The sequence below is a fragment of the Drosophila teissieri genome, chromosome 3L, assembly GCF_016746235.2.
Source record: "Drosophila teissieri strain GT53w chromosome 3L, Prin_Dtei_1.1, whole genome shotgun sequence".
NCBI classification, from domain to species: Eukaryota; Metazoa; Arthropoda; class Insecta; order Diptera; family Drosophilidae; genus Drosophila; species Drosophila teissieri.
The window spans coordinates 19,121,536-19,134,723 of NC_053031.1; the positions used below are offsets into that span (position 1 = coordinate 19,121,536).

The 13,188-nt window shown below is 41.7% G+C and overlaps 3 protein-coding genes across 3 annotated transcripts; 1 reads left to right on the forward strand and 2 right to left on the reverse strand.

The window, feature by feature from the left end:
- The first annotated feature begins 156 nt into the window (after positions 1-156).
- On the forward strand, positions 157-3,397 carry LOC122615562 (pre-mRNA-processing factor 6). Its single transcript, XM_043790537.1, is given in 5 exon segments — positions 157-334; positions 402-1,393; positions 1,396-1,919; positions 2,006-2,959; positions 3,033-3,397. Coding segments are annotated over 5 exon segments (2,793 nt in total). The 5' UTR covers positions 157-236; the 3' UTR covers positions 3,258-3,397.
- On the reverse strand, positions 3,291-6,046 carry LOC122615563. Its single transcript, XM_043790538.1, has 4 exons — positions 5,833-6,046; positions 4,750-5,455; positions 3,788-4,648; positions 3,291-3,537 (listed from the first exon to the last, which is right to left on the reverse strand). The coding sequence occupies exons 1-4, from the start codon at positions 6,044-6,046 to the stop codon at positions 3,291-3,293; spliced, it is 2,028 nt and encodes a 675-aa protein (XP_043646473.1).
- Positions 6,047-7,699: 1,653 nt separating this feature from the next.
- LOC122615564 lies at positions 7,700-9,036 on the reverse strand. The gene is made up of 4 exons (XM_043790539.1): positions 8,829-9,036; positions 8,680-8,772; positions 8,333-8,575; positions 7,700-8,278 (listed from the first exon to the last, which is right to left on the reverse strand). Exons 1-4 carry the CDS (start codon positions 8,941-8,943, stop codon positions 7,863-7,865), a joined length of 867 nt encoding a protein of 288 aa, XP_043646474.1. The 5' UTR covers positions 8,944-9,036; the 3' UTR covers positions 7,700-7,862.
- Between the last annotated feature and the right edge of the window lie 4,152 nt (positions 9,037-13,188).

Consider the following 13,188-nt stretch of genomic DNA (forward strand, 5'->3'; position numbering starts at 1 on the left):
TAACATGGACTTTTTATTATAAAGTTATATAGGCACTCAGAAATGTTTAAAATTGCAAGTTAAGGCTTCTGTGTGCACATGGTATAATGTCAGTCCAGTATCGATAACTTATTATAATCTGCGACTACGGGCTCACTATCACTATTCAGAAGAAGAAGCGAACCACGCATTAGTAAACTTTCAATTGTTTGTGAAACTAAATAAAGTAGTTAATATTAATATAGAAGTAAGCCAGAATGTCCAACATAACGGCGGCGGTTATAGCCAACCGTAACAAGAAGCATTTCTTGGGCGTTCCAGCTCCTTTGGGCTATGTTGCCGGCGTTGGTCGAGGGTGAGTACCACCAAAGGCACTTCTGGCGGGGCAAAACTTATTGCTAATGGTATATTTCCTATTTTAGAGCCACGGGATTCACCACTCGGTCCGATATTGGTCCTGCCCGTGACGCCAACGATGTTTCCGACGACCGCCATGCTCCGCCGGCCACCAAACGTAAGAAAAAAGACGAAGAGGAGGAGGAGGACGAAGACTTGAACGACTCAAACTATGACGAGTTTAGTGGTTACAGTGGCTCCCTGTTTTCCAAGGATCCGTACGACAAGGATGACGAGGAGGCGGACGCTATCTACGATTCGATAGACAAGCGAATGGACGAGAAGCGGAAAGAGTATCGTGATCGGCGGCTGCGCGAGGATTTGGAACGGTACCGCCAGGAGCGACCGAAAATCCAGCAGCAGTTCAGCGACCTGAAACGCTCACTGGCCAGCGTCACATCGGAGGAGTGGTCCACAATTCCCGAAGTGGGCGATAGTCGCAACAGAAAGCAACGAAACCCAAGGGCCGAAAAGTTTACCCCCCTGCCGGACAGCTTGATATCCAGAAACCTTGGCGGCGAGTCGTCCTCTACGTTAGATCCGTCCTCGGGCTTGGCTTCTATGGTGCCCGGCGTAGCCACTCCTGGCATGCTGACACCTACGGGAGATCTTGATCTGAGAAAGATTGGCCAGGCCCGTAACACTCTTATGAACGTCAAATTGTCACAGGTTTCCGATTCCGTGACAGGGCAAACGGTGGTGGATCCCAAGGGCTATCTCACCGACCTGCAGAGTATGATTCCCACTTACGGTGGTGACATAAACGACATCAAGAAGGCACGTTTGTTGCTCAAGAGTGTGAGGGAAACGAATCCTAACCATCCACCCGCTTGGATTGCCTCCGCTCGTTTGGAAGAGGTGACTGGCAAGGTTCAGATGGCCAGGAATCTGATTATGAGGGGCTGCGAAATGAACATCCAGTCTGAGGATCTTTGGCTGGAGGCAGCTCGTCTTCAGCCGCCAGATACAGCCAAAGCGGTGATCGCGCAAGCTGCTCGTCATATTCCTACCTCGGTTAGGATTGGATTAAAGCAGCTGACCTGGAGTCGGAGACTAAAGCCAAGCGTAGGGTTTTTAGAAAAGCTCTGGAACATATTCCGAATTCTGTTCGCCTGTGGAAAGCTGCTGTGGAACTAGAGAATCCCGATGATGCACGTATTTTACTCTCTCGCGCCGTGGAGTGCTGCAACACCAGTGTAGAACTTTGGTTGGCTCTCGCTCGCTTGGAAACCTACGAGAATGCCCGAAAGGTCCTAAACAAGGCTCGAGAGAATATTCCCACTGATCGCCAGATTTGGACCACAGCTGCGAAGTTGGAGGAGGCCAATGGAAATATACACATGGTGGAAAAGATCATTGATCGATCATTGACCTCGTTGACCGTCAACGGAGTGGAAATCAACCGTGATCACTGGTTCCAGGAGGCCATCGAGGCGGAAAAATCGGGAGCTGTTAACTGTTGCCAATCCATAGTAAAGGCTGTCATTGGAATAGGAGTGGAGGAGGAGGATCGCAAGCAGACTTGGATTGATGATGCTGAATTCGTAAGTATCTAGAAACACACACCCGCTTTTTACGAAATATTTTTGCATGCGTTGGTTGCAATTAATATCTCTTTTCCCTCTTTCAGTGCGCAAAGGAAAATGCTTTTGAGTGTGCTCGAGCTGTATACGCTCACGCCCTGCAAATATTTCCCTCAAAGAAAAGTATTTGGTTGCGAGCCGCATACTTTGAAAAAAACCATGGAACCCGCGAATCTTTGGAGGCTTTGTTGCAGCGAGCCGTTGCCCATTGTCCTAAATCGGAGATTCTTTGGCTGATGGGGGCCAAATCCAAATGGATGGCTGGAGACGTTCCAGCCGCGAGAGGTATTTTGTCTTTGGCTTTCCAGGCCAATCCCAATTCCGAGGACATCTGGTTGGCTGCCGTTAAGTTGGAATCAGAGAATTCGGAATATGAGCGTGCGAGGCGCTTGTTAGCCAAGGCTAGAGGATCTGCACCAACACCAAGGGTGATGATGAAATCAGCTCGCCTGGAATGGGCTTTGGAAAAGTTCGATGAAGCTTTGCGGTTGCTGGAAGAGGCGGTAGAAGTGTTCCCAGATTTCCCCAAACTGTGGATGATGAAGGGTCAGATTGAGGAGCAGCAGAGACGGACAGATGATGCGGCTGCCACCTATACTCAAGGCTTGAAAAAGTGTCCTACATCAATCCCACTGTGGATTCTTTCCGCCAATCTAGAAGAGCGCAAAGGAGTCCTAACGAAGGCTCGATCCATTCTGGAACGAGGTCGTTTGCGCAACCCCAAGGTGGCTGTTCTCTGGCTAGAGGCCATCAGGGTAGAACTGCGTGCGGGTCTCAAGGAGATTGCCAGCACAATGATGGCCAGAGCTCTGCAGGAATGTCCGAATGCTGGCGAGCTTTGGGCGGAGGCTATCTTCATGGAAACCAAGCCCCAGCGAAAGACCAAGTCAGTGGATGCTCTGAAGAAATGCGAGCATGACCCACATGTGCTGCTGGCTGTATCGAAATTGTTCTGGTCTGAGCACAAGTTCTCAAAGTGCAGGGATTGGTTTAATCGTACGGTAAGTAATTTAAACTAACTATGGAAAGGAAAAGAAACAGATATGTTCTGATCTAATCATTTGTTTAATTCAGGTCAAGATCGATCCAGATCTAGGTGATGCTTGGGCGTATTTCTACAAGTTCGAATTGCTCCACGGCACGGAGCAGCAGCAGCAGGAGGTTATCGATCGGTGCATTTCAGCAGAACCCACGCACGGCGAATCCTGGTGTCGGGTCAGCAAGAACATCCAGAACTGGCAGTTTAAGACACCGGAGGTGCTGCGTGCCGTTGTCCGGGAGCTATCCATACCCATCTAAGTTTTAAGTCTGTTTGGATTAAACGTGTGCAGCCTAGCGCTGCATTTCTCTATAACCTTTAATAATGCGATAAACTTGTTTGAAGTATTTGAAGATAAACTCCAAAAGGAACAATCCAAAACTGGCGGCTGCTCCACACCCAAAGATCCCCAAAGCATACCGGCACTCAGTAATGCCTATGGAGACAAATCCGCCTACTCCGCCCTCGCATTTGGGCTTTTGAGGAATCCACTTTCGCTCTTCACGATTCACCAAGCTTACTTCTCGCTGCCAGCGTAATCTGTTGGTAAAAATGAAGTATTTTATAATTTTTCCTTGTTTTTTCTTTTTCGGGCAAGTTATTCAATGTAAATTATAATAGGGATTCTAAAAATATATTTTGCCTGTATTACTTATTATAGGTCACTTTTGATTAGTTAAAACTTTAAATTAACATGGGACTTTTAGTATAAAATTGAATAAATTACCTATTTTTAAAAGTAAAAGTTAATTGGAAAGCGAAACGATTTTGGCATATGAGATATGCTTACTGTCTTCGAATGAGCTCCTTGTAAGGAAAGTTTTTCCTCGTTGGAATAGCGAGCATGGGCAGCTGGAAAGGCTCCAGTTCCATTAATCCGCACTTTTCCGGCTCACTAAACGTGTCGCTGACGATTTGGTAACCTGCCTGGAGTTCAACCTGATATGCAAATAAGCCGGTTCGCATTTTTTCCATTCCTAGTAATGGTCGCATATAGATATTTTCACCTTTCGAGGCGATCTTTTTGTGGTATAGATTCTTGGTTACGGGATCTGTGGACTCTGTGAAGTATATTTTATTATATTGAGTGTCCTGAACTCCAATTTCCAGAGGCGATTGTCCCAGATCAGACAAAGACTGAATGGCATCCGATGGACTTTGCAGCAGTGCCACGATATTGGCCGAAAACGAGGTAAACAAAAAGAGAGCTGCAACAAAAGTGGTAAAGACAATGATCCTCGCCGATCGATTCCGCACCTCCACGTAGAATCCCTGCTGACACATGGCACCCCAAACAAAATTCAGTGTATCCATGTAGGACATGTCGTGGTTGTGGGGTGAAAAAAACAGTTCCACAACCAAAACCACGGTCGTGATGATTAGGAGCATCAAAATCGAGACCCACACATCGTTCTCAAAGGGCATTGCGAATATATTGGCCACTGCCGAAAGAGGTGGCTGCCGGAACATAATCCCAGCTCTCACTCGATAAGTCTCGGCCACAAAATCGACCAATGCAATTCGATCCAATCTCATGAAGATCGCCAGCTGGGCCAAGTCTAGTTCATACCGTTGAAAACGTCCCATGAGACCATCGAACGATCCATTCGGTTGTCGCCATCCATAGTTCACGGTTTGATAGGTATTGTAGCTGAAACGGAAGGTTTTCGATCCTGTACTTATGGAGTTTGCAAATATACAATCTAAATACAATAAAATAAAAATAGGAGAAGAGAAATTATTATCACTAACCTCATATTCAATCTGTTGGCCAACTCCAGCATCAAGCGATGATTAACCTTTGATATAGTGTCAATATGCCTTAGTGACAAATCTTCAATATTAGTGAATAAGTCCGGAAAGGCTATTACTATGGCCGAGTTGAATACTATGCCCTCCAGATTCTGCCTATAAGTTATGGCCGAACCAAAGTGCTGCAAGGCATGAATGACGTGGCGCGAATTTCGAATGCTATGTCCCACCAATGTTTTCTTCAAAGGCTTCCAAGCAGCTACCTTGTACAGATCAATCAAGCTGGAAGAGAAGTTGCCATCGTTTTCATAGTGGAGGACCCGCAACTCACTGTCCGGGGGAATGAATATTTCCGGATCCTCTAAAAAATCGATATCGCCTGGATCATCGGTCAAGAGCAACCAGAACCGGTTGGTGGTGAAGTAATTATGTTCCGATGCCGCAGACCAGCGGAGTAGATTTAACGCGCCCTCGCTGCTGAACTCGAGCAGCAGGATGCCCACTTTGTAGGGCAGCGTGGGGAGCAGGAAGGATGTCTCCCAGTGGGTGGAGTTGTTGGCGTGGAAACTCTTGGGCGGTGGAGCGTCCTTATGTTCATCCAGGGCATCGACATGCTGCAGGTCCCTCAGCGAGGTCTCCGTACTGACCTGCACATAGAAATTGTTGAGGTTGAAGTGCTGCCAAAGCGTCCAAAGGCGAAAATCCGCTAAAGGGGAAACAACGTGCACAGAGAAAACAAATTATGTAGAGTTCAAGGATTGAGTATAGTACTCCATGATGATGAATTAAGGTGATTATTGATAAAGAAAAAGTTAGATCACCATTGGCCTGAATTGGGGTGTAAGAAATCAAAAGCATTTATAGAGGTGTCTAAAAGTATGCAACGGCGTATCTGTTGTAAAAAATGGTATGTTTAATAAAGGTAGCGTGGTTTAAAATTAGGCTTTTGGCAAATTAAAGAGCGAAATATGGGTTTTAAAAATCCCTGAAGATCTTAGGATATCCTAAGCCCATTTTTGGCAGTGTACTTTTGGGTCATAAATTTGTCCCCAGCAGCACATTGCATGCAGAGGGTTAATTCACCAATGTCCGTGTGACAAACGACCAGCATCAGGCTGTGAACGCCGTGGTGGCGGTAGTAAGCGACTAGCATATCCGGCAACTGATTGCCCCACCGTGTTTTCGGGTCTGGATCCTGCCTGGAATTTTCGCTTCGCCAGCTGCCAGCGACACGTGGTGTCCCACTGACGAGCAGGAAAAATACCAGGGGGAGCCAGCGCGCGACTTGAACTTTCATCACTGCGAGTATTAACGAGTTGCTGTCCTTTCGCTTTTGCATATCACGGACGCGCTTTTTCAGGGATTTGAGTCCCCGGCTTTTATAGGCAAAAGGGCATTCGCCAGTAATTGCATTCAAGAATTGCATTAAAATTATGCATTGATTACACTCCGCTGCGCTTCCTTTCGGTCCTGGTCACCGTCCGCACCCACACCCATGCCGACATACACATCCACGTCCATGTGCACACATCTGCTGTCATTACGAAGGGCAATCTTCGCGAGCAATTTTGCGACAACTGCAATTGGTCATCGATGGCGTTTAATTGGTCCGAGCAAGTGGCGCGCAAATTGTCCTCGTGGAAGTGCGGACAAAGTCAATTACGTGTCAACGACGACCGGAACGGAGAAAGTTGCTCCGACAATCTGGACTTGGACTTGGCTTTCGGATAAGCACATAAGTTTGGTCCAAAAGGAATTGGATAGTTTCGCAATGGGTTTAATTTCGCCAATTTACTTGATTCCATCGGTGAATTGATTATTCTATAACCAGTAATTCGTTTCTAATGTAGGTGATTTACATGAACAACTAATTGTAGTTTCTAAATTAATTATAAATATTTATTAAGCAAAGCACCTTGATTCATGTGGACATGTGGAATTAAAGCAAACAACTCTCAATTTATTGAGCCATAGAGAGAAAATTAGTATTTTGCATCCTCAGAAAGTTAGCTCTTAGATTAGTTAAGCATGCAAATTCTTCTTTACAAATCCGATTTAAAACAAGCTTAAATCAGTGCAAGAGCCAGTATTTGGCCCCTAGGCATGGACATTAAGAAGCAATTAAGAAAGCTGTATCAAAAAGTAAGATGGCAAAATATAAGCAAATTTGATCAAGCGTAAGGCGCAATATACAAATACACACACATGCGTAGGATAGAGGAACTGGTATTAGCACGATGTCACAGGACAACGACAACACATAAGGATAAGGACATGGCCACGCAAACAGCCCCACTCCCGACGACATTAACACAATTACAATCTGAACATGTGTTAGTCCTCTAAGACATGCGTTGACTATAAAGAAAAATCCAATTAAAAGTGATAAAAGTTATTGAAGCGCAGCGCAGCAAAAAGGAAAACCATTAGGAGAAAAACAGCAGGAAAAACAAATGGCCGAAATGCGGAAGGAAGGCGAAACGGCCGGAAACAAAGGCAATACAAAGTGGCTGCCATTTGTGGCATGGTACGTAGATAGGGCGCTGATTGCAACACCAGATTATCACACAGATTGGGCGAGCTGGGAGGCATGCCAAGGATAAATCAGGACATTTGGCTAGGATAATCATTCATGGTACCAAACGAACAGGAAACGATTGTGCAGCCCAAAAACACTTTCGGGCTCAATTAAAGTTTAAAAGAATAGCGACACAATTAAGACGAGGGTACTGAATTTCAGATAGCCTCCTTGATTGGATCCGAAGATAGCAGTGAAAATAAATAGAATATAATCAAACGGTTTTACCTGCTTTACACCAATATTATCAAAAATAAATATTACAAAATATTAAATATTAATATACGAACTGTTGCCCTTGATCAAACATTTTGTAACCTTTGTGGCTGAAATACCCTTCGGAAAACAGTTTGTAAACAACTTTTATTGCAGGTAGTAAACATCGATCCCAGACTGGGAATTTTTATTATGGTAGACAATTTTGTTTTTTTTTTCAACGGCTATGATCATCATTAATAATCGTCTTCGAGTTGGTTTTTGTTAATAATTTTGTATGCACATTTTCAAAGTTTACGGAATCAAGAGGAACCATTGTTTATTGCGCTTCTTGTTTTCGAGCCTCTTTTTCAGCAGCGGCTGCCTCCTTTTTGAGCTGGGCATCTCTTTTGGACGAGTGTTTGCGCCAGTTCTTGACGACCTTGTCAAATTCTTTCAGTCGAGCCTTCTTATCCTTCTCCGTCTCTGGATCCTTTCCAATGCCGCTCTCGTCCACTTCGTCCTCATATCCTGCTGGAGGCAACGCATTAAAGTGACTATTGTGGAAAGCGGTGCGATTTCCATCCTTAAACCAGTATCGCTTCGTCCGCCTGTACATATGTTCATAGTTCTTAAACTCCAGACGCTCCTCCTCCGATCGAGTGCTAAAAACCAACAGGGTGAGAATGGCTACCATCGGCAGGACTCCGAAGAGCGAGATTTTCTGCCAGAGCTTAGAGTGTTTCGCAACAATTGCTAAACACATAAACGATCAGTTTTATAAAACCAGCTTTATATGACAATACCCACGTGGTTTTTTTCCAGTCCTGCCAGGACAGCCAAGGTCCCCTCCTTGGATTGCTGTTAGAGGTTTCTTCTTCTTTGGAGTAGTTTTACCAAGTAACAAGTCATCACACGATTGCCGTTTCTTTTTATTTTTACTAATTTCTGCGGCAGGGGGCGTTTTTGGCGGGCATTTTGAGCCACCGGATATGGCTGTTTCGTCCTTTGGCGGCGTAGCTTTAGCCTCCTTAGCCGCTTTCGGCGTTGTCCCTATACGGATGTAACATTCATTTTTAATTTTATATATTTTATATAATATATATATATATATATATATATATATATATACATATATATAAGCTACGCTTTATAACCTTTCTTTGCGGCATCGGAGGCCTTTGCTGCTTCGGGAGATTTCTTCACCGCCTCTGAAGGTTTTGCATCTTTAGTATCTTTACACTTCGCGTCTGTAAAGAGTCAACAGTACTATGGGCATACTATAGGTATTTTACACCCGATGTACCTTTTGATCCTGTACCTGAAGATTTGCCATCAGATTTTGACATTAATCGCTGGGTAAAAGCCGTGTTGATTGCATACCGCGGGGTAATGTATTTCAGTATTTGTAAGTGCCGCATTTTTTAAATGAAAGATAAATTTTAAAGACAGTTTTCCAAAAAAGAAATTTAATTTACAATTTCCCCAACATGCCAACTGGTAGCCTACCTAGAAAACCGATAAATCTAAGAACTTTAAAGTCCTTGCTATTCCGAAGATTTTAAACATTACATTATGAAATGCAATTCTCTATCTAGAAAGTTAAGGCTAAATTAAAGATAAAGTACATTCATTTAAGCCTAATCTAAGCAATAATAAGTTTATTATGTGGCAAGAAGGAAGCTCAAAATTTGTTATCTGGTTTCTTAATTTTCTATATTTTTTGTGAATTTTCTTTCGTAGTTTTTGACTTTAACTTTGTGCTACACACACTACCGCCCATTCTTCGCTGTGAGTAATTGCCACCGCTAGATGGCGGCAGTCCATTAATCATTTCGCTCATGCTTTTGGACGTGCGCCTGTCATGTTCAACTACTTTTATAATTTTCACGCTGTGGGTTCGGTTGGTCAGTACATTTTTTAATACTCGCTCTTGCTTCACTGTACTTTTTGCTCTCATCCCTTTGTACTTATGTAATCCATATGGGATGAAAAAGTTTATGATTGCTCCTCAAGCGAATGGAGCTTGCCTTTCATCCGCTGTTTGTCGGGCTTATTGAGCTTAAATTAATGCAAATCTGAATGTTGGGCTGGTGACCCATTTTCCATGTAGATTGCGTTCCATGTGGAAGGGTTTAGCCTTTGAAGGCATTGCAATTATCGGAGATCTTTCACTCGACTGCCCAAGATTGTGGCGGGTTGTGTTTGATTTGCATAGGGTACAAAAGACCTGAGGCCTTTGACAATTAGTGTGCGGTATTTATAGAGCCGCTGTAACCTTTGCTACCTTTGTGGTGTTTTGTATCCTTTAGGGTCTATTATTTTGAAGGCTGTATTTGCGTAACACTAGGCTAAGCTAAATTGAAGTATGCTTGATGTTTATTATGCATCCACAATGTGCTACTTTGTGCTACCTTTTGGCTTTCACGCCTTTGAAATACATTTAATCCATCATTGCGCAGGCATACATGTTGAATTACATAAGGGTGAACCACTTTACTGCCCTTAAAGTCGAGACCTTTCAATAAAAATAAGTAATTCGATAATAATAAGTAAATAATATAATTAAGTTAAATAAATTGTATTTTTCAAACTGCTTTTTTTCTACTTTTACCCCCGTATATTTTTTTCCCATTAGAAATCTCATACTGCGTTTCACACTTTTTTAATTTTCTAACAAATAATCAGTACCAATTCGTAAGAGACATCTTGTATTGGTAAGATTTCGTTCACCCTAATGCAAATGTATCCATTCAAAGGATCCTGGTCTAGCCCTTGGGCATGTCTGACTGTCTACAGCTTTATTGACTGCCCGTTTTCAATTTGCCTGAACATAAGAGGGCCGGGAAACCTGTTGAAAAGGTGCAAAATCGCTCGTTCATTCGTTAGCCCCTCCCCGTTTACCTTTTGCCACCTCGTGCCACCTCGTGCCACCTCGTGCCACCTTTCCCCTCCCCTTTCACCCTTAGGCAAACACGCTTAGGCAGCCTTATCAATCAAAGGTATCTCAGTATATACAGTATATGGATTCGAACACACCCTCGGAGATACAGAACACGCCCACACGTATGTTATTAATAAGGGCCATTTATCAAGGGCCGGGACCTTTAAATGGTGCGAAGCTCCTCAATGCAATGTGTCAGATCGACTAAAATTCGGATTAAATTGCGTGCTTTTTTACTCGATTTCCGCTTTTCATTTAAGTATTTTATGCCTGCTTGTCGTGCGATGGGATGAAATCGTGTGTGCGGTGAAAGCGATTCAAGTTAAATGCTTTCTCCCTGTGTCAGGTGGCAAATGAAATGGCATCTGAAGTATATCTCGGGCAATTAATATTGATTGGAAACTCATAAATTTGGAACGATAATTTATGACGTGAGGAAAGAATGATAAATCTAAAGAAAGCACTCGGTGAAATGTATTTGATTGAGACAGACTTTTTCTAGCTCGATGAGCAGAATTCAATTTGAGGAATGAGATGAAGAGATAAATAATTTAAATAAATCAAATAAATAGGTAACAGCAATTACATCATTCTTTACTAATTGTGCAATTATGAATGTAACAGCCTACGGGGTTGTTTAGGTATATAATTTAAAATGCGACGTTTTCATAAATTGCGGACCGAATTCAATCAAGCAAACACTTATCTTACAGTAAACGCTCTATTAGGCAAACCGAACGAAGTCCCCATTGGAGACATCAAGAGGGATATAAAATTGAGCTCAATATGTCAAAGTTCGTCGGCCATTGACATTAATTAATGGAATGTAAAATGAACAGCGTCGCACAGCAGGAAAAGCAGCGAAAGCAGATAGTCGGGCAATTAGGCCCCAATTCCAAGGAAAAGGACCTTCAGCCGGATACGGTAACTTGGACGGATACGGAGAAACAGCCAGAAACCCGGACAGCGCAGATGGGTATCGCGTATAATTTGTGAAAATTGATGATTTGTTTAGATTTACGAATGAGCGAACAAAACGAGCCAAATTGGCACGTAGCAAGGACGAAAGGAAATCCGTACAAAGGAGAACGTGGCTGCCATGCCTTTTCCCCATTTTCAGCAACGAAGGCTTCAACACTCAGAAAACTGAAGAACGAATAATTTGAGAACGAACGTTCTTAAAAATGTACTGTGTCGTACTTAAAATTTTTAAGAAAACCGTTCTTGGAATAAGTACTAGTCGTACTTGAATTACACATTTCAAAAGCGATATTATTGATACGAAAATTTCTCATAGTCACTTGAAAGGAAAATTCAACCGCTACAAAAGTTTGAATCCTGCGTAGTAGCAAATGTTGAAAATGAAATATATGGAAACATTGAAAGGAATGGCATGTATGTGTTCCTTTCTGCGTAGTACAAACTTGAATAAAGTGAATATATACAACTGACATTTGATGATGTAACATGATCTTTGATTGCAAAGAAATAAGGTATATATATAATACATATACATTATATTAAATGAATTATATATAAAAAATATTATAATATTAGTCCTATCTTCTTGATACATAATGTATTAGAATTTGGATTGTTTTAAAGTCTTATCTAATTTTTATAGATATGAAAACCAGAATACGCCAATTACTTTGGTTGACGTTTGTTCTATTGTAGTACATTATTCATGTTTATTCTAATTCATTGTAAAAAAATGAACACTAAGTTTCAAACAATTAAGTTCAATTAATGAGTCTCTGCCTATAAATGCAATTCGAGTCACGTGAATAATAAGACATATGTATGCAGAGATAATGTAAAAGGAGATGTTTATCAATATTAATTTCATATTGAATTTAAAGAGCACTTTGCTATAATCAAGAATGTGATTTTTTTTATAATGATGTCCGATACCTTATAATTTTTAGAATGTGAGAAATTTAAAGCACGACCATAAGGAGACATGAATTAAAATTTTTTATAATCCATGTACTATACGTTCATATTTTCAAGTTCTACAACTATTATTTTTTATAACTAAATTACAGACTTTTCATTAAAAAAAAGAATTAAAATAAGAACATTTCTGAATCACAGAATTTGGCTAATAACCTATAGTAAAGCTCACAATTATTATGTATTATTAATTCAAATAAAATTGTTTTTCTCATACGAGTATAAAGACGCTTGATTTGAATTAACAATAAACATTTAAAATAGAACGATTCGTTCTTAAACTAAACTGTTTGCTCTGAATTTGAATATCTAGTTCACAAAATAGGAACTTTTCTTACTCAAAGTAACGTTATTCACACTTCAGTTGTCAACTTGTACAACTTGAATCGGGAATTGTCGAGTTCAAATCTAGTATTAATACTTAATATTAGTATTCCACTCAAATTAGATTTATCGTCTAATCCATAACTGTAGTGCTTGATCAAAATTCATAATTTCGGTCTCAAATTATTCGTTCTTGAATTTAAATTTTTGTTCTTTAATCAAAAAAATTCGAGTTTACCGTACTTTTGATGCGGTTCGTTCTTGATTTGATATCGAAAAGCGTTAATTTTTCCTTGAGTGAAGGTGTTCGCTAATTGATTCGATATAGATAAATGACCTCACAGGGCGGGGAGCTGCCGCTGGATGGCGCCAGATAATGATTAACGAGCACTTCCCTTGGCTCTTTTGGGACCAGTTTACCCCAGTCCCCCAGTCCAGCCCA